The 21,762-nt window shown below is 40.6% G+C and overlaps 2 protein-coding genes across 5 annotated transcripts; both read left to right on the forward strand.

Annotated features, from left to right (window-relative positions):
* The first annotated feature begins 285 nt into the window (after positions 1-285).
* LOC115529747 (uncharacterized) lies at positions 286-21,133 on the forward strand. 4 transcript variants are annotated; one of them, XM_030338781.1, is made up of 6 exons: positions 286-388; positions 18,651-19,112; positions 19,243-19,497; positions 19,926-20,098; positions 20,240-20,488; positions 20,608-21,133. In XM_030338781.1, exons 4-6 carry the CDS (start codon positions 19,931-19,933, stop codon positions 20,914-20,916), a joined length of 726 nt encoding a protein of 241 aa, XP_030194641.1. In that variant the 5' UTR covers positions 286-388; positions 18,651-19,112; positions 19,243-19,497; positions 19,926-19,930; the 3' UTR covers positions 20,917-21,133. The 4 variants fall into 4 exon arrangements, with proteins under 4 accessions (XP_030194641.1, XP_030194640.1, XP_030194643.1 ...); XM_030338780.1 differs by having other exon boundaries at positions 19,243-20,098; XM_030338782.1 differs by lacking the exon at positions 286-388 and adding an exon at positions 12,222-17,177 and having other exon boundaries at positions 19,243-20,098.
* On the forward strand, positions 5,988-11,890 carry LOC115529746 (zinc finger MYM-type protein 1-like). The gene is made up of 3 exons (XM_030338778.1): positions 5,988-8,164; positions 8,288-8,380; positions 9,384-11,890. Exon 3 carries the CDS (start codon positions 9,570-9,572, stop codon positions 11,766-11,768), a length of 2,199 nt encoding a protein of 732 aa, XP_030194638.1. The 5' UTR covers positions 5,988-8,164; positions 8,288-8,380; positions 9,384-9,569; the 3' UTR covers positions 11,769-11,890.
* Positions 21,134-21,762: the final 629 nt, after the last annotated feature.

The raw sequence follows: 21,762 nt of genomic DNA on the forward strand, positions 1-21,762 counted from the left end.
GGTTATCACGTGTGTGTGTGTGTGTGTGTGTGTGTGTGTGTGTGTGTGTGTGTGTGTGTGTGTGTGTGTGTGTGTGTGTGTGTGTGTGTGTGTGTGTGTGTGTGTGTGTGTGTGTGTGTGTGTGTGCTATTGACAAAATCTCCGTTTAATATTATTATTTCTCTTTTTCCATTCCAATGTCCATATATGGAGTCAACGGCGCAACCAATTCAACTGAGCGCCCCCTCCCGAAGTGGTACAGCCCAAGTCGGCCTTGAACTGCGATTGGTCAGAAAGACGTAAGAGCTCCAGAGCTGTAGTCTCTCTCTCTAGCTCTGCTCAGGTCGAAGGAGCATCGCGCAGACGGACAGAACCAGACGGACATTACCAAGTTATACAAGAATCAAATGTAAGTGAACAATGCATGACTTGAATTCTTTACAGTTTATGATTAGACTGTTATTACGTGTGCTCTCCGTAGGATAATGCTGTTCTCTGCTATTTACAGAATCTCCGTTTATTATTATTGCATTATTCCGTAAATGTGCACAGGCCTCAACCTGTCTCCGAGATGTTTTGAATGTCCGGTTATTATTAGGGGTCCAAGCCAGGCCCCCAGGATAGGCGCATACTTCCGCAATCCACCAGTGCTTAGAGGCCAAGCCTGGTATTGTAGCTGTTTAAGCTGGCTGTGGACGGGGGTCCGTCATTTCATGTGGCCCAGAAGTAGATATCGCCGTCCACTCCAATACAAGTGGGGAACAGGATTGTGTCTCCGCAAAAAATGTCTGGATATCAATCAAAGGCTCATAATTATATTTCTACCCTGTTCTAAAAAAAATTAAGTTTTTTCTTTTCAAAACGCCTCCTCAAGCGTTTTATTAGCAGTTTATGTTGGGTGGGCAGCTGAAAGGAGTCGTACTGAAACAAACGGCTCCTTGCTATGGACCTATTTTTAAGTGCATGGCTCCATTAACTTCCGAATTAAATTAAATTCCGAATTAACTTCCATTAACTCCATTAACTTCCAAAGTCTGAGATTTGTCCTTTCACTTAACATGAATGGCGTTGAACACGGATATATAACACACATATCATTGAAATAGCTGTAACAGGCACGGACGTATTGATTACCTGAATGATTATGGGAGACCTACGTAATTTTCATAATATTGTTAATTGTCTAATATTAACATTTCAGTTGCATTGGAGTTGCATATTTCATTTTCATTTGCTTGTTTAGCTATGTATGACAGGGTTATGGTTAGCTATGTATGACAGTTGACAATGTTGGTGTATTACAATTCATTTGGGTAGGCTACTCCAACTTTGTTGCTGGTCGATATGTAAACATTTACTTTTATATAAATTATTGATTGCATTTTTTCGTAAATAGTTAGTTGGAAGGAATCTGTTTCTTAAGCAATAACATTGAACTGAATTTTTTAGGCCTACATGCGTTTACTATGTTATTATATGGAGCAATCTTACATATTTATGAAGTTTCCAGATCAATAAAGTTCTATCTCTTTTTATTTGAACTGCCTGTATGTCCTCTTGATTATAGTATTACAGTGTGTACCTTGGTTATCAGCTATCATAGAATGGTGTCCAAATGGCTGCATGTGATCTGATCTTTAATTCATTATAACAAATATATTATTATTATTATAACTTTATTCAAGACACAGGAAGGTCCACATAGACAGCACACTACATATATATACACATATACATATACACATATATATATACGCATATAAATACACACACACACACACACGGTCGGTTTACGGGGTCAGTTTTACCATACTTAAATCACATGTAAATCACATGTACATGGGGACACCCCTTTCCCCATGCCGTAGAGAGACATGAATTACATTAAACTGCTCCAAAAAATATCAGAAAAATTACCTACTACTTTAAATTTCATTTTGACGAAAGAGTCGAGAGATTTGAATACCTGAAAGTATACATTCACTGTGAGGACGGGGCGGGACAAGCATAATCATGGCTTATGAGGACCCCCCTTGTTTAGCAGGACATACCCATACACTAACACATACACAAAGCAAATCCCTTGGTTATGAGGACATCAATGGTATATCAGGACATCAAACATACACACGCACACAAATGTTTCAAACCCGTAGTCTTGAGGACAATAATGGTTTAGCTGGACATTACACACACATACACAAAGCAAATCCCTTGGTTATGAGGACATCAATGGTATATCCGGACATTATAAATTTAGAAATATCCCTGAGGAACAGAGACTTTGTGAACTTTGTGATTTACTAGAAGTGGAGAAAAATCTCATTTTCTTTTACACTGTCCCTTCTATGATGAACTAAGAGTACCTTTTGTAAATGAACTGTTTGCTCAAAACCCTCAAAAATGTTGGAGTAATAATGTCAGGATGGAAAGCTTGTTTACCTTTAATGTTTATTAGTTAGCCTCTTTTGTTACTAAAGCCAAGATGAATCGTCAGGATGGTTTATAGCGTTAATGTTAGTATTTTTAGCATCTACTTTTGGTTTTTGGTCTGTCTATATATTATAATGGTGTCTTGTAAGCCCTTGTGGGCTGGGCATGCTAATGCATGACACAATAATGGTTTAACTCGATATTACCTTAAAACTAGTGTTGCATTAGTTTTTGGTATGGGAAAAAGTACCCCATAACTACATTATTTTAGAAATGTGCAATACCAGCATAAGAAAACAACAATTGAGCATTTGTTTTGGTTGATAAGTTGCTAGTGGTGTATGTGCAATATAAAACCCGACTGACCCAAAGTGGGTCAAGAGCGTTGGTACAGGCAGTGACCAATTTCTCATTTGCTCAGACTTCAGAGACATGGAAAGATGGCAGCAGGACTTGCACAGCCTAAACGTATTAAGATAGAGAGTGAAAAATTACATGTCTTTACAATGGACAAAAAAGTCCACCACATGACATCAAGGATTCAAAGACCAAAGCAAAATATCCAAAATATTAAAAACCATATATATATATATATATATATATACACACACATACAGTACATACGTATGTGTGTAAAGATGACGTGTGAAGATGTTAAATACAAATGGTATTTTTGTATCTGCACATATATTCCATGTCTTCTATAAATTGGTACCTTCTGAATTAATATCTTTTCTAGACTCGCAAATAGGTACAGTAGAAATATGACCGTTTTCAGAATTAAGTTAAAGATCAATTCCTAAGGATTGGTTAACCTTGACCTAAGAGTTTCAGATTGTTGTGTACTTATTTTTCCATGTCATTATTTTAGTAAGTATATTTCTGCTCGAAAAGAGTGGGGAAAAAATACTTATTATTTTCCATATTCCTCTGGTCAGTCTGTTTTTAACAGAAATCATCTTGTAATTTGCTCAACAAGACTGCATTGTACTTCCAATAAACATTCTTATTTGACCACTTCGTTTAAAATATGTATAAAAAAGGGCATGGTGAAATGAGACCAAATGTTAGATGTCAATGCCTTTAGCAAAAATACATTTATTATGTATAAAGACACATTATTTTTTTAACATCAGGCTTATCAAAAAAAAAATAGATATTATAGTAAAATAAAAGTATATAAACTATATGTATTGTCGAGTGTTGGCACCGCACTCGCGGTGATTTATTGGGAACGGTCGCGTACGACACACACACACCGCTCCGCAGGGGTGTGTTTTGTGTTTCGTGTGTGTGAGTCTGGGTGTCGCACGCACGCTCCCCGGGACCAACCTAGGTCGAGCCCGCTTGTTTCCGTGAATCGTCGGTTTCACGGAGGCGCTCGGTCCGGCTCGGCTTAGTCTTAATCCGGTCCGACCCAGGTCACTCTGTTAAGTCCCTTCACAACAGTTTACTTTAATACGAATTCAGACCCGAAATAATAATAGTTAATACGAAATGATGATGTATCTTTTTGCCTTGTCACCCCCTATACACGTCAGTCACAATCAACCATTGCCTGTACAATGCGCCACTCACCGTGAGGGGATCAGCTGGGAGAGTGCGTCGTTCGGCTTTGCCTGTGTCGAGGAGTCGACAGGGAAAAGGACTCGAACGATTGAGTTAACCTACTACAAATGTAGTCAGGTAGATTTATTCTTAGGTCCAATAAACACAATAACTTTTACAACTGAGTATAGATTTGAAAAGAAAAGAGAGTAAAAGAAGAAGAATATAGATGAAAAATGGCCTATTAAAAGCACCAACGTTTATCTCGGGTGGATCCCAAGGTTGGGTTTCTAAGGTCTAGGTACCAACGTTTATCTCGGGTGGAGCCAAGGTTGGGTTTCTAGAACTAAGGTTTTTAACAACGTTTCCCAAGTGGAGCCCAGGTTTTAACGTTGACGCAACTCTCGTGCCCCAGTACACCGCACGACCCCGAGGGTTGCCTTTGTTGAGTTAATCACGCTTGAGACTAAGCTAGTGCTAGAGAAGATTCCTATTAAAAGTACCAACTTTCTCTCAAGAGGCTCTTGAGGCTGGATTTCTAAGTACCAACGTCCTCTCGGGTGGAGCCCAAGGCTGGATTTCTAAAACTGAGTTACCAACGTACTCTCAGATGAAGTCCGTGGTTGGATTTCTAAATCTAAACTAAAAAGAAAATAGAGTCTGAACCGAGCGCTACGGTGTCAGAGTCCCTAAGATGAAAATCTATTGCTATGAAGGCCACAGTTTTTTGGAAGCAGAAGAGCAGGGCAGAGCAGAGCACACGACACCACACCAACAGCAGAAGAACCAAAAAGACCGAGTGAGCTTTCTCTGCAGATTTCCCTGTTTTACTCTCCTGATAACAAAAGATCTTTTGATAAACGTTCTAGCGTTTCCCTTATTTTGCCCGAAGGGCAACACAAGAAGCTTGAAGTTGTGTACATGCTATCATGCGCCGAGTGTTCCTACATCATGGGGTCTAAAGGGACACATGTTCTTTGTATTCTTCCAATGTTTCCTCACAAGGAGATATGTTTAAGCATTCAATTTACTACATAAAAAGGGTATATAATGTAATCAGTTGGCTCTATGGTAAGATATTTTAAGGCACACAATTTTAACACAGAAGAATATTTAAAGTAAGCAATTTTAACACATAAGAATATTTAAAGTAAGCAATTTACTTTCTCTCAAGATATAAGAGGTACACAAGAAGTTATAAAGAAACCAATTTTCTTTATCATAAGATATATGTAAGTACACCTATATATATGGTGATATGTAAGTACACAAGAAGTTATAGGGTAACCAATTTACCTTATCTTAGGATATATGTTAGCACACAAGAAGTTATAAGGTAACCAATTTACCTTATCTTAAGATATATGTAAGCACACAAGAAATTATAAAGAAAGCAATTCACTTTATCGTAAGATATATGTGGTGACCTTGTTGACAGCATGGGGTCACAGCATGATTCTGGAGTGATTCTGGAACGGCTAGGTGCATCAATATAGTGAGTCCTTTCGGGACACACGTCAGTATATACATACATGCAGTATATTCGCAAACATACAATTACATGGAACATATTTGATATTATACCCAGGTGGCCAACTGATTTTATGGGCATGGGCTGTTGTAAAAGGTTGTTCACCATAAATGATATCTAGGACCTTCAAGGATGGATGGATGGATGGATGGAGCCTGGATGGATGGATAGATGGATGGATGGAGCCAGCCAGCCAGCCAGCGATCCTTGAAGGTCCTAGATATAATTTATGGTGAACAACCTTTTACAACAGCCCGTGCCTGTTTTCCAAAAAAAAAAGGGGGTTTTAACTGCAGATAAAAAAGGGAAATCATACACTACAGATAATACTGTATACATTCTCAAAAAAGAAAAAGAAAAAAATAGAAACAAAGTCGGCCTATAACTAAACAAACATGTTCTCTTAACGATTGCAACCGGTCTCTATATGACCGATTTCTTTTTGGACAACAGGCCCCTTATTTTTCAACAGATTATTTTTTTAACATCAGGCCTATCAAAAAAAAACTAGATATTATAGTAAAATAAAAGTATATAAACTATATGTATATACATACATACAGTATATTCGCCAACATACAATTACATGGAACATATTTGATATTATACCCAGGTGGCCAACTGATTTTATGGGCATGGGCTGTTGTAAAAGGTTGTTCACCATAAATGATATCTAGGACCTTCAAGGATGGATGGATGGATGGATGGAGCCTGGATGGATGGATAGATGGATGGATGGAGCCAGCCATCCATCCATCCTTGAAGGTCCTAGATATCATTTCTGGTGAACAACCTTTTACAACAGCCCGTGCCTGTTTTCGAAAAAAAAATGGTTTTAACTGCAGATAAAAAAGGGAAATCATACACTAGAGATAATACTGTATACATTCTCAAAAAAGAAAAAGAACAAAATAGAAAAAAGTAGGCCTATAACTGAACAAACATGTTCTCTAAACAACGATTGCAACCGGTCTCTATACGACCAATTTCTTTTTGGACAACAGGCCCCTGTTCCTGACAAAATCTCTTATGTTTTGAACAGTTCTTTCTCTCAAAACAGGGTCCTCAGCAAGCTTACACTGCTCACACTCCAACATTGTTGCGAGGCTTCCCTTTGTAATGTGTGATTTGAAGTGTTTCATGGCAGCACTAACTTCCTTTTTGCTCCACAGCCTTTTCACGGATCTTCTTCGGTTGACCTCTGTCGATCATAAAGAACATTTTCGTCTTGTTTAGATTGTGTACAACATTCTAAGTTTAATTTAGATTTAATGTTCAGCATAACACCAGTTATGATGAAACCAGAAACATATTACATGTAGCCCATTAAATCTTGTCCACTCCTTTCATGGGCCTGCACCTGCACACTTGAAACTGCAACGTTAAAAGGATAAGCAGCTTAAAAATAAAGGGATGAATAGGTGGAGTCCTACCTTTGGAGCTGGTGACCTCACCCTTGGTTTCCAACCGATTCGTTTTTCCTAAAGAAAACAAGAAATGCTTTTATTGCTTTTGGCTTTTACATTTGTCTGGAACTTAATTTACAAAACAAAATTATGCAAACAAAAAAAATTATATAGTCGTAGGTACGAGGCTGTGCTGATATAGAGCGACAACATTACTCCTCCAGTTGTACAAGTTAAATTCATAAATTAACTTCATAAATTGATCATTTAAGAATGTATTTGCTTCCGCCAACACAAATAGTCCTGCAACATTAGTCGGAGCGGAGCGCGTTACAAAGTAACGTGTAAACAACTTAAATCTAAGCTAACAAACTAATTTGTATCCCAGTCCAAATTCATCCAGCTGACATCTATATACCTTTCGAACTCTTGGCCTCTTCCTGGATCAAAGTCATCTTTTTCTTTTTCCCTAAGGAAAAGAAAGCAACATGTAAATTGACTTGATTTGGGTTGGCAGCCTGAACATTACTTTAGTCTCTCCAGTACCTGGTTATCAAAAGGACCACTCATGTTAAATTGCTGATTAAATTTACCTTTTGTGATGTTTGCTTCATCCTTGGTCAAATGTTTTCTTTTCCCTAATAAAAATAAAAAGCAAAACCTCAAACCCATTCCAAAATGTAACTTGACAATCCATATAAATTGAGTGTCTGAGAATAATACAAAAAGTATTCCAAAAACCAGCAATGCAAGCTGATGCAAGCTTTGATTGCATTTCCCAATTTTAAAACGAATGATACATCCAATAACAAATACTATGATATTATTATAATGAAGAGCAATGTGCTAGAAACGCCAAAGACTTATTGGTTCCAATCAACGGCGTAACCACGCATTCTTTGGGGGGGTCGTGTCCCCCCCAATGTTGAGAAAATACTAACCTGTCCCCCCCAATATACAGCAGGATAAAATGTAAAATATATGACATGTTCTCTTTTTATGAACCCTGTCAATGGATCGGTCTTTTGTTATGTCTTATTTATTTTCAATTTATTTCCGTTTGTTAAGAATCCCCCCTCCTAATTGTACACTTGTGCGATTTAGTTTGAAACCACCTCGCGACTTTCTGCGTTGTCATGGTTACCCCACACTCTTTCTTCAGTGAGAGCCAAGAAAGTAAAGAGTAATGGAGGATTTGAGGTTACCGGTACGTAAAAAGCAGAAGAAACTGGACCAACAGCCAAGCATACGGAGTTTTTTTCAGACAGTAAGTAACTTGATACCGAGCTTTGAGTAAGCAAATAAAACGAGTAGCCTCGTAAAAGCAGAATATATAGCTCATGAAGGTCAGTCGCTGTTCTTTTGATAAAATGACATGGTTACGATGCAGGCAGCACAGAGAGAGAAGGAGAGAGACAGCCTAGACAGGCATGCTGAAAGCAGTGGCCAGACAGGGACGTGCTCTGAACATGCAGGTGATCAGGTGAGTCATTTGAATGTAAGTAACGTTATTTAACGTGTTGGAGAGGAGGTAACGGACAATTTAAGGTTACTTAAAAAGCGGATAAAACTGGACCAGCAGCCGAGCGTACACGTTTTTTTTTTCTCCAGACAATTAGTAGCTTGATACCGAGCTAAATGTGTGAGTAAATAAAACGAGTAGCCTAATTAAAATATGAGTCGCTGTTTTTTCTGATAAAATGACGTGGGGTCACAATGCAGGCACCACAGAGAGACAGGGAGAGAGACAGGCATGCTGAAAGCAGTGGCCAGACAGGGACATGCTCTGGACATTAGGGCTTTGACTTCGAACTTCGTGATTCGAATATAATTCGAATATCAAAAAAATAAATCAAAATTCGAACGAATATTAGGCAGCCCTTAATATTCGAACCTTTTATGGGCAGGCCAAGAGGGAGAGACGTCGGAGAACCCGATGCAGTCTATTCATAATATTGTAACGACCACGGAAGAGGCAGTGAATGAAGTATTGATTAGACAGGGATTTATTAGAAACATAATAAACCGTTGGAACACGCAAGAGGCGTTCTACGCATAGCTGTAGAAGACCGTTCTAGGCGTTCTACGCATAGCTGTAGACCGTCAAGTAGTAGACATAGACACTGAACATAAATAGTATGTACTAAGTATTCGGATTCAGCCCAGGTATTACTGAAGGCATTTAATGGTCAAAATATTATTAATAAATATTCGAATATATTCGAATATTAATATTAATAAACAAACGAAATTCGAATATGATTTTTGGGCAAAAGTCAAAGCCCTACTGGACATGCAGGTGATAAGGTGAGAATTTTGAATGTGAGACTAGACAGCCTTACAACATTGTTTATAAACTGGGCCTACATGTCAGCAATACATAAAAGTAGCCTACTTCTAATACAAGCAGAGTATATAGACCAAAATGATCACGAAGGTCAGCCACTGTTCTTCTGATAACATAATGACATGTGGTCACAATGCAGGCAGCACAGACAGACAGGGAGGCAGAGAGGCAGGCTGAAAGCAGTGGCCAGACAGGGGTATGCTCTGGACATGCAGATGATCGGGTGAGGAATGAATGTGAAATATAATGCAATTTAGTATTGCTCAAAGACAGTCATTTTAAGTATGAAGCTAAGTAAGGCATTACAGGTACCTGCATCTTGTGTATGATAAGTGAAAATATACAGGTAATTCCAACGCTACACGTTATATTTCAGGAGACTGACAGGGAAAGAGAGACAGAGCCAGGCAAAGGAGGCAGTGGTTTAGATCAGCATAAGGAGGAGCTTGGTACCTGCCCACACCAGCCCAATACCCGCTTTATCGAAACTCAGTCCCTGAAAAATAAAACGCTCAAATTTCAGGACAGTTGGTTTAGGCAGTACAAATGGCTTCACTACAGTCCCTCACTGAAAGGTGTGCTTTGTTTTTATTGTTCCAAATATTTTGGAGAACAGAAATCCGCTTTAGCCAGTAAGGCTGATGGTGCTTTTATCAACACTGGTTTCAGTAATTGGAAAAAAGCTCTCCAAAGGTTCTCTGAACATGAAGACAGCGATTGCCATTCAGCAGCGGTGACAACATATTTGCACCAAAAACAGCCTGTCAGTACTCAACTTTCCTCTCAGTTGCAAAAGCAGCAGCAGGTGGCCAGGAATAGTTTCTTGAAGATTGTGGGGGGGGTGATGTGCTTGGCCAGACAGGGCAATGCTTTAAGGGGGCATGACAACAAAGAGGGCAACTTCCACCAGTTAATTAAGTACAAGGCAGAGGGTGATGAAGAACTTTTAAGCTGGCTTCAGCGGCACAACAATTTCACCAGCCCCAAAATTCAGAATGAGGTCCTTCAAATTGTCAGCAACACAATTGTACGCGAAATAACACAGGAAATCCACTCATTGCCAGTGGTTCAGTTTTCCCTTATAATTGATGGGACACAGGATGCAGCAGGAGTTGAGCAAGAGTCCTTCTGTCTGCGCTTTGTTGACAAAAACTTGCAGCCCAGAGAGGAATTCATAGGCCTGTATCAGGTCACATCCACAACTGGAGAAAACATAGCTAGTGTAGCTAAAGATGTTTTGATTCGCCTAAATCTCCCACTTTCACAGCTACGAGGTCAAACCTACGATGGGGCAGCCAATATGTCTGGCAGGATGCAAGGTGCGCAGGCTCATATCAAGAAAGAGCAGCCTCTTGCAGTATATGTTCATTGTGGGCCACACTGTGTCAATTTGATCACCCAAGCTGCCTGTGTATCCGCCCCCGTTATAAGAGATGCAATGCAGTTAGTGCATGAGTTGGGCGTTTTATTCAATCAGTCTGGGAAGTTCAAGGCTATCTTCACAGCTGTAGCAAAGTCAGATCGAACAGCTACGCATACATCTTTGAAGCCTCTCTGCCCCACCAGATGGACAGTCCGAACGCCAGCCATGCGCTCTGTCCTCTCACAATATGAATCTGTGCTCACAGCCACAGAAGAGATGTCTCAATCCACCACGATGGAAATGTCTGCAAGAGCCAGTGGCCTTCACAAAAGCTTTTTGAGGGGCAATACCATTCTCGGCATCATTCTGGCAGAAGATGTCATGGCTGTCATGGAGGAGCTGAACATTTCTCTGCAGCAGAGAAGCCAAACTACATCAGGGATGCTGGCTGCTGTAGACCATGTGAAAAGAGGCCTCCAGGCCAAAAGATCTGAAGTGCACTTTGACTGGCTGTACTCCAGAGGTTCTCAGATTGTCACATCTCTTAATCTGCAGCCAATCAAGATGCCTCATGTGCGGCAGCCTCCGAAGCGCTTCACTGGTCCAGCCACATCACATTCTCACTCCACTGCCCAAGCGTACTACAGAATGCAGTACTACAATACCTTGGACACTGCTGTGGTGCAATGCAATGAGCGCTTCAGCCAGGACGGGCTTCAAAGACTGCAAAAATTAGAGGATGTACTCATCTCTGGGAACATTGATGCAGTTGTGGATGAATACCCAGAGTTGGATGCCATGGCTTTAGAAGTGCAGCTGAAAATGTTCCAGGCCAACTACACTTGTACAACTTCCTCAGAGGTAGCAGACACTTTCCGGGAAATGGTGCCAGAGGTGCGACATCTTTTCAAGCAAGTCGAGATCCTTTTGAGACTGCTGATGGTTGTTCCTGCCTCCTCAGCAGAGGCAGAGCGAAGTTTCAGCGCCTTGAGACGGCTGAAGACATGGCTGAGAACCATGATGACGCAGACCCGGCTGAACAACGTTGCCATTCGCCATGTTCATCAGGAAAAGTTGGATGCTTTGGACAGGAAACAGATCTGTCAGAGCTTAGTTGAGCTTAATAATGAACGCCTCCAGGTTTTTGGGTCATTTATTTAGTTAATACTTTTCCATCTCAGTCCTATGCTGCCTTTCCTTTGGCTGTAGCACTTTTACACCTACATAGACATCCCATGTTCATTTCTCTTCTGTGTTCCAGTCAATGTAAATAATTTTCAGTGTAAATAATCAGACTTGCTTTTTATAGTAAAAATCAAGATTTTAAGTTTCATGCTTTGTGCAAGTCCCTGGAATTAAAAGTCCTCAGCAAATTTTTTTGTTAAAGTCTGTACATCACAAAAGTACATCAGTAGTTGTCCTAATTAAAATAACATTAAAAAAACATGCTTTGGGTTTGTGGTATTTTTCCATTGGAAGCTATCCTTTTTGCTACAGTACTACTGGAAGAGAGAATTGTAATTGGTAGGTGTGTTTAAGGTCAGTAAGCAACTAACCAAAACAAAGTGTGTGTGTGTATGTGTGTGTGTGTGTGTGGGGGGGGGGGGGGGCGGGGCAGACATTACATGATTACACTATTCCTTTAGATGTGAATTCAAATGGTCAATGTAGTCCTCGAAACTATGTTCTAAATGTCCACATTTTCATATATAAATATAGAATTGTAGGCAATGCACTTAACAAATAATAATAAAAAATTGGACCCCCCCAATGTCTAAACCATGGTTACGCCCTTGGTTCCAATGAAGCAACAAAGGGGTAGTAGAATTTGTGTGCCTTAACTGCCATTTATTCTATATGGTCCACACCCAAACCCTCTGTATCATTAAATGCATGTTGAAAGTGCACATTTTCATTACATACCCCTTAGTCAAAGGTTAGGATCTGACCCTTCGTTGTCTACATCGTCGTCTTCATCTTTGTCTTCATCTTCATCTGCTACACCGTCTTCATCTGCTACACTGTCTTCATCTTCGTCTGTATCTGCTACACCACCAATTTCAGCTTCACCTTCATCCAGTTCAGGTTCTAATTCCTCTAAAGTAAAATAAAAAAGGCTTTGATGAGAACACACTCAATTTAATATTATCATTAATAGTAGTAGGAGTATTTTGTAATAGAAGCAGCAGTATTAATAAAAAAAAAATTAAATTAGGCACATACCTTCAATGTCAATCTCTTCAAGAGATTTTCCTTGGAATTTTGCCAGAGATCCTTTCTCCATGGCCAATAGAAGCTTGGAGATTTTTGCAATTTCGATGGTTGCCTCTGGAAGTCGATAAAGTCTCTGTGGACCCGTATGTCATGGCCCAAAAAGTTTGCTAGTTGGTCCAGCTCATTGTTCTTGAGGTTCAGAATCTGGGATAGTGTTGCAACGTGCTTGCGAAAATGTGTAGACCGAAGATATTCAGAATTCTTGGCACCACATTGACCTGCAAAGATCCTGATGCAGTCCTGTCCCCTGTAGAAACTAGTGGGGGGGCACTGTGGCTTTCCAAATAAGAAAGGGTTGTCTTTGTGGACATTACATGCGTCTCTTTTGTCTGCAAGAAGGGCTGTTGCACTGACAACGTCAGGGTTTAATAAAACAGCAACTTTTCTTCCCCTTTTGCCCATAATTTCAACCCTGCTGAAGTGCTTTGCTAGCTTTTGCTCAAACAGTGAGAGACCATTAGCTATGTCCTCATGGAGCTCAGTCTGGTCTCTTTTCATGAAAGACTCAAGTGTCATTTTTGAAACTTCTCCTGCATGGCGTCTGTTGAAGATAATTATTTGCGTGAGTGTCACCCTGGCAAGTTCTGCATACATCTGTGGCGACTCGTGCTTCTTAAGGTTCTCAACAGCATCAACTGATTTCTTCTCCAGATACTGGTGCAAAAGCTGCACATCCTTTGTGAATGGTATGGTCAAAGTTTTGTTGAACTTTGACTTGCTCAAAGTAGCAAGAGCAGTGTGGGAGACAAGTTCGGTCCATTCTTTTGTGCACAGCCTTGTGAATCGCTCTGGTGCTTTTATCGTCACTTCATCTTCTGCTGAAATGGCTCTGCAGAGAATAATGTCACCAATCTTCTTCAGAGAGTGTCCTAATTTTAGAGCAAGACTTGGTGTGCGATAGCAGTGCTTCTCTTCATCATAACCCGCGACGTCTTTCACAGCCTCAATAACTCGGTAAAAGTTTGTCGGTTTTACAGCATCTTCAAAGCTAAATATAGAACTTTTTCTCAAGCTCAACAATAGCCTGCCCATTTCCCGAACCTTCTGTCTCATGTATTCAAATTTTGTTGGATCACTTCCATGTTTGTTGTAGAGAGACTGACCAAGTTGCAGTATGAGGAAATCATTTCGAGATGCCGATGATACCTCATCTTGCTTCATATTTCCAAGGATCTTCCACAACCCAGGAGAAATAGCTTTGGAGAATGTTGACTCTGCAACATCAGCCAGAACTAAGACTTTGGCCCTACCAGTTGCGTCAGTGTTTGAGGCTTCCTTTGAAGGACATCTACGTGTATGGCGCCAAAGCTCTTTGCGAGCAAACGTGCCTTTACAATACACGCAGTGCACATACTTTTTGGCATTAAGTGAGATGTTCGATCTTCCTGGTCTTCGTTTTAATTTCAGTGGTCCACTCTGATTCTGCATTGCCTCTTGATTATGTTGGTAATTGCCTTTGTCCCGCAGCTTCTCAAGTAAAGCTTTTCTCTCGTTAGAGTTTTTAGGGAACAAGAATGCTTGAGCAATATCAGGCTCTTCTTTTTCATGCTTTTTAAAGTGACGGGAAATTTTAGTTTGAGGTTTCTTGCAAACGTAACAGTAATTTTTTGTGCATGAAGAGTAATTTGTCTCCCTCTTATCAGAAGAACAAGACTCTGTAATAACCATCTTCTTTTTCTTCTTCAAACTTGGGAGCCTCTGAGCATTTCTTGTGGTGGGTTCATGATCAGAACTGATTTCGTTGGAGTCAGAAGCAGTCTTGTCCTCCAGGTCAACACATTCTGTAGGTTGTGGCACAGTCTTTTCCCTCTCCTCAGAAGACCCTGAGACAGTTTGACTTGCAATCTTACAATGTGGTTCATTGACGGTGGAAAGGATATGATCCGAATCTTCATCAGAGCTGCATCCATCACTACTTGTTGCAGTGTCAGGAACGTAGTCTCCATCACAGTTGGAACCATCAACACTGGAAAGTTCACTACTTGTTTCAGGAACATAGTCTTCATCACAGATTGAACCATCAACACTGGAAAGTTCAGTGATCTTCATATAAAAAGACGAAAGAAATCTTTATCAACTTTTTTTACATTATCCAAACAGATCTCTCATTCGTAGTTATATGATAACGTACCAGTGATTCGTTATTCCTGTTGAAGCAGGATTTGTGCCATGATGTTGAACATACTGAAACAAATTTACAAAGGAGAATTAGCTGGTTATATTTTTCAAGCAAAAGTTTTAAACATCAAATAACTAACAAAAATGAAAGTAACTCAAGTGAAATCCTAGGTATGCTTTTGAAATGCTGATGATTTAACTGAAGCGTCTGAAATAAAAGGAAAAAAGCTGTTTCAGTAACAGATACTGACTTTTACATGTCAGACCAATCCATTTTAGGCTCGAGACGGGTCCTCTACAGTCTTGACAGTGATCCAAACTGGAGACAACTGCACTGGTCAATACATGGTGGCACTGAGGATCCAAAATGTAACATAAAAGTAAGAAAATAAATATATATCGATTGTAAAGTGAGTTTTAAGAGTGAAATGTCCCGATATACTTTTAGGGCATACTAATAACAATAAAAATGACAGAAATAATAGTGTGTTTGTGCGTGCGTATCTTTCCAAATAATCTAAAACATTCCACCAGTTACTATTTGACCCAATGTGTGGAGGCAATGTAACACCCTCTTTAAGACACTGAACCAACATCTAAAAACCTCAAATGGCCGACATTATATAAAAGTTCAACTTGCCTTCTTGGTGGTTGACGAGGCTGGAGCTTCCTACTCAGGGTTCGATGCACAAGGTGTCTGAAAATTGTAGAGAAGAAATGTATATTGTTGTCATAACGTCTGTAGAGGTTTGAGGAACACTTGCATGAACAAAATGTTTTGCAGTTATGGAGGACGTGCGAACATGCTTGATAAAGGCGATAGGCTAGTAATGTTACCGGCTGTCTTTACAAGTCACACTAGTATCCCTACAAGTCATAATGCAACCAGACGGCTGTGTATCTTTCCAAATTATCTAAAACATTCCACCAGTTACTATTTGACCCAAAGTGTGGAGGCAATGTAGCACCCTCTTTAAGACAATAGTCCAGCTAAAACAGGCTTATACTACAACCAGTCGTCCTCAAGTAACACTTTGCCAGTGGGTGAAAGAATACAACACTTACTATATCATTGCCTGTTGTGTATGGAGGTGAACTAAGTCCAATGACAGCCTCACTTTTCTCTCCAAAGAGACCCCGTAAAAGAGTACAGATAGACCCAACTTAAACATTTACTTATTTTCATTCAACCATCAATGTGCTTATAATATTGTATGAACAGCAAACCTTCAAGCATACAGTATATTCAAGCATTTTATTCAAGCAACAAACACTCACAAACAATCTCTCCCTCTCATCATGGCACTGTACTGCAGACTAAAAGAGTCAGGGTGGGGCTGAAGGCTTTAAATATGGTGTCAGGAAACACCTGCTGCCACTGATTGGCCCTATTTGGGCCAAACCATTTTCCCTTGTGTCAAAGGAGGACACTGGACATTGACATTGGACGTTAATGAGCGACAAGCCTAAATGCACCAGTGAAAATCACTGATCTACAAGATGAAATGAACTTTAACATGTATGCTGTATTTTTGATGAGTTTATTCATGGTTGATTTGCAAAATGCCACAGTATTATAATCCTCCTGTTGATTGGGCCTGTCTAGTGGGAGGGCCATGGGGTATAAAAGGGGTGAGCTGCTGTCCTTCTGACAGTCTGCTGTTGCCAGAAGACGTTGTCTGTGTTGAGCAGGGTGCTCAGCTCTCCACGAGATGCTAAATATCTACTGAGGTGATAATTCCATTATGTTGTAAATTATGGTTAAATGCATTCAGTAATTGAGTTTAATTTGCATTTATTTTGCTAATGGATTATCTGATTTATTGACATTGATTATTTGAAGTAACGGTATTTTATGTTGAATATGCTTGATTTATTATAGAGAATTTGATTATTGATTATTTGAATTGATTGAATTATTTGATTTTGGAATTGGTTATTATTACTATTTTCAGATATTGGTGTTGGCCTCCTCTGTATGTTTTGCACTTATCTGACAATTCTCTTCCACACAGAGCAGAATTGTGGCCTATTTGACGAATTTATTTTTTCTTAATTATTTTTTATTGCTGTAAAAAAAAAGAAACTCAACACCGAGTAATCTGTGTTGGCCCCAACACCGGTAACGTCGGTAATGCGGCAACCCCACTCCTTATACAAGTTATACAAGAGTCAAATGTAAGTGAACAATGCATGACTTGAATTCTTTACAGTTTATGATTAGACTGTTATTACGTGTGCTCTCCGTAGGCCTAGGTATGTCCTATGCTATGGAGAGAATCTCCGTTTGTTATTATTGCATTATTACGTAAATGTGCACAAGCCTCAGGCTGACCTCCGAGATGTATTGAATCTCCGGTTGTTATTATTATTATTATTGCATTATTAATTATTGAACAATATCGGCGCGTCAGCTTACTAGTTCGTGAGCTTTAATCCATTATTGCAAATCCACAATTTAACACAATTGCCGTGATTTCGTGATAGTAATCTCAAAGGCCTGTGTCATCCGGGCGCGTGCACAGGCCTCAGGCTGTCCTCCGAGATGTATTGAATCTTCGGTTATTATTATTATTGCATTATTAATTATTGAACAATATCGGCGCGTCAGCTTACTAGTTCGTGAGCTTTAATCCATTATTACAAATTCACAATTTAACACAATTGCCGTGATTTCGTGATAGTAATCTCAAAGGCCTGTGTCATCCGGGCGCGTGCACAGGCTTCAGGCTGTCCGTCGAGATGTATTGAATCTCCGGTTATTATTATTATCATTGCATTATTAATTATTGAACAATATCGGCGCGTCAGCTTACTACTTCGTGAGCTTTAATCCATTATTAATTATAACAAATATATTATTATTATTATAACTTTATTCAAGACACCGGAAGGTCCACATAGACAGCACACTACATATATTTACTAGAGCTGTCAGTTAAACGTGTTATTAACGGCGTTAACGCAAACCAATTTTAACGGCGTTAAAAAAATTATCGCGCGATTAACGCAATTATTTTATTTAAAAAAATATATTATTATTTTTTATTTTTTCTTTGCCTCAAAACAAAGAAGCAGTAGCCTGACTTCTATGTTCAAATGACATTTGTTCAAAGCAGTCGTTTAATTGCACTATAGGCTCTTTTTTTGTATCGTCCTGTTTTGATCAGTATATGCCAATGTTGTTATCGATAAAAAATCATTTGCACAAGGCAAGCCGATGCACTTCACCATGTTGATAAGAGAATTAAAATGAGAAGAATTATGGGACAAAAAAATCAAGGGATATTTAGCATAGAAAAATAATTTGCGATTAATTGCGATTAATCGTGAGTTAACTATGACATTATTGCGATTAATCACGATTAAATATTTTAATCGCTTGACAGCTCTAATATTTACATATACGCATACACACGCACGCGCGCGCGCGCATATATATAAAACATTTAAGAAGGAATGCAAATGAGGCATTATCAATTATAATACAAACATAATTAAAAGACATAATTAAAAGACATACAAGCTTCGGGTCCAATGCTTCCAGAAGCAGGATGAGTATATCTTGTGTTACTCTGAGAGATATCAACATTTGTTATCTAGTTTAGTTAAGCAATTACGTATTTAACTAATATCTCATGACTTTTACAGATGACAAAACCGAAGGCAATGGGAGACTGTCCCATTTGCCTGAAAGCACTACAATTTGTGGCAAAGCATCTAAGGGAGATCCATTCCCTCCACAACAACCGGGAGAGGGGCATCCTAAACTTCCTGGCCACAGGCAGGACTTTGATCCCCGCCAGACCCTGCTCCCTTCCCGGATGTTCGCCCCATCTCCTCTGCGTGGAGAAACATCTTAGGACTCATAATGAGCTTCGCAAGGGAAACGTGAATCGGGAGATCAAGGCCCTCAAGCGTGCCACAGCCATAAAACAGCTGGCGGCCTTGAGGGCCACTGATCCCCATCCACCCATCGTAAGCACGCTCGACCAGACGGAGGACCAGCAGTCTGACCCGGAGGCGGGAGTAAGCATGTGCAAGAAGCGCACTTGCGTCAATGCCCGCCTCCGGGTCCGTGAGCAAGAAAGGGAGCTGGCAGACCTCCGTACTGTGAGTGAAAGAAAAATACGTGGCAATTATGCATTCTTTCCATGATCAATTTATTTCAATAACTCAATCATTACAGTGTCATTAATTTCCTCTCCTGTTTTCTCTTGCTGTTTGTTTTTTCCCTGAGCAGAGGTTGGTCCAGCTCCAGGCCAAGCGCCGGCCTCGACGTGCCTCGACATTCCTCATCATGTGTTGCATCTTTACAGACACTTACCTTGAGGAGTATGCAAAATACCTTTTCTGCCCGGAAGGGACAAAGAAGATGAAAGAACAGCGTGTCGAAGGCCAGCCGAGCAAAGGTGTTCCTCAAATTCTTGACGCTCGACTGGCCTTCGATCAAATATTGGACATGGCAATTTATCTTTAATATCCCCCTCATAAAGACGTAAGTAGTGAATTTTTGATAATGATGAAGTAGTACTCAAACATATGACTGAGACTAATTACAGCCTGATCTTTCTACAGCTACCCTGCTACGCTTAGAGCGGCTGGCCTGGCCCCGACCACAATGGTTCTGTATGTGGGCCAGGCCATCTCCTTCATGGAGTATTTCAGAGATACCCTGGCTAAATACTCCCGGGTGACCAACGGCCAGCTGGTCATGGTCACCCGGGAGTTGAGAAAGCTGATGAAAGACCTAAACAGGAACGTCCTTGGCCACCAGTCCCTGGTGAAACAGGGCAAACAGATGAGACTGGTGGCCAAGGAGGACCTGGCCAAGTGCCAGCTCCTGGCCAAGGCAAAGATTCGAACTCTCTCTCGCCATAAAAGCTTAAAGTCTCATTGTCCTTTCCTATTTTTAACTCATTACAGCGGATATGAAAGCGGCGGCCCCCAGGGACCCAAAGACCCACTGCAGATTATTTGGGTACCTGGTGGCCTACCTCTCATCAATTTACGGGCACAGGTCGGGGGTGCTGACCAGAATGAGAGTGAAGGAGGTCCAGGACGCCATCGGGGACAGTGAGAAGGGCTACCTCATTAATGCAAGTATCCTTTTACTCACCTTGGGTCCTTTTCTACAGGCCCCAAGTTGAGGGGGGGGGGGGGGGGGGGGGGGGGGGGTGGCTCTGTTGCACACTTACGAATTGGCTGACATCTCTGCCTCCTGTCTTTGTCTTCTGCAGCTCATGGAGCACAAGACCGTGAGGAAGTTTGGGGTGGCCCAGGTCTATTTGGAGTCAGACGAGTACGGGTGGTGCAGGGAGTGGCTCTGCCTGCGGCTGCCCTCCCTGCCCCAGAACTCGTACTTTTTCACGTCCTTTGGAAGGGGGGAGCCAAAGGACCTCATAAAGTACTTCCGTCAAGCTTGGGGGGAGATGGGCCTCCCCGGGTCTCCAAGCTTGACGGACATCCGTTCAGCCGTGGCCACATACGTGAGTATCAAAAACACGTGATAAGGAATTGGTCAATTTGGTGCATTTTGCTTCCGTTACGCACATTCGATGCAAACACATTCTTGTTTGTAATTGCCCCTCTTTTTCTTTGTTTGTAGAACTTGGAGACCAACCACTCAGAGGTCCGCAGGAACATGAGTGAATTCATGTGCCACGACGTCCACACTTGTGGAGCGCATAAAAGCGCTCCACAAGACATTGCCACGGGCCAAGCAGATGAGGGACCTCTTCGTCTGCTTGGCCCAGCAGGAGCCTTCACCCGCTCCTGCTGGCTCCTCCTCCCCCGCTCCTGCTGGCTCCTCCTCCCCCGCTCCTGCTGGCTCCTCCTCCCCCGTTCCTGCTGGCTCCTCCTCCCCCGCTCCTGCTGGCTCCTCCTCCTCCTCCTCCACTCGTGCTGGCTCTATTAAGAAGAGGCTAAGGCCCTCTGTGGCCCAACGGTTGGCAAGAAAGGTGAAGGAGAGAGTGGGGATTTCTCCCCGAAAGAGCAGGAGGAGGGCAGTCATTGTCCTGAAAAAACTAGAGTAGTTCAGTTCAGTTATATATATTTATTATTCGTGTTGTGTTTCAGTTCTATATATTTATTCATGTTATGTTTAAGTTCTTAATATTTATTCATGTTCCGTGTTTTAGTTATATATATTTATTCATGTTATGTTCAAGTTCTTAATATTTATTCATGTTCCGTGTTTTAGTTATATATATATTCATGTTGTGTTTTAGTTATATATATATATATATGTATTCATGTTCCTTGTTCTGTTTCAATAAAAAAAACATTTGGAAACTGGTCGTTGTTTGTCCAATTTGATGGGGTCAGAACAGTCTCATTAATAATGAATGCAAAGAGAAGGATTAACGAATGTATTTGTAATTTTCATATAAATTACTCTCTTCTCACAAATGCATTTCAATGCACACACAAATGGATATCGACAGGTATAAATGTAAAATAAATCCATAAGCAAAAGTAAGTTTCACACACATTTCTGATCCACACACAAAGTGTCTTGTTTTGAATAAAATTGATAAATCCATAAATGTATGAATTAAGATTCATGAATAAACTTATATTTCCAAAAGTGTCTGAAATTGTACTTATCCATTTTCGGAGACTTTCGGACACACGAAAGTGACCGAAATTATTTTAGGCCACTTTCTAGAAAGTGGCCTGAAATTACCTCTCCAATTCCGGGCACTTTCGGAAACAAGAAAGTGCCCCTAAGTGAAGGGGTCGTTCTAAACACGACCCATGG

The sequence above is a fragment of the Gadus morhua genome, chromosome 17 (genome assembly GCF_902167405.1).
Source record: "Gadus morhua chromosome 17, gadMor3.0, whole genome shotgun sequence".
In the NCBI taxonomy this organism is placed as follows: Eukaryota; Metazoa; Chordata; class Actinopteri; order Gadiformes; family Gadidae; genus Gadus; species Gadus morhua.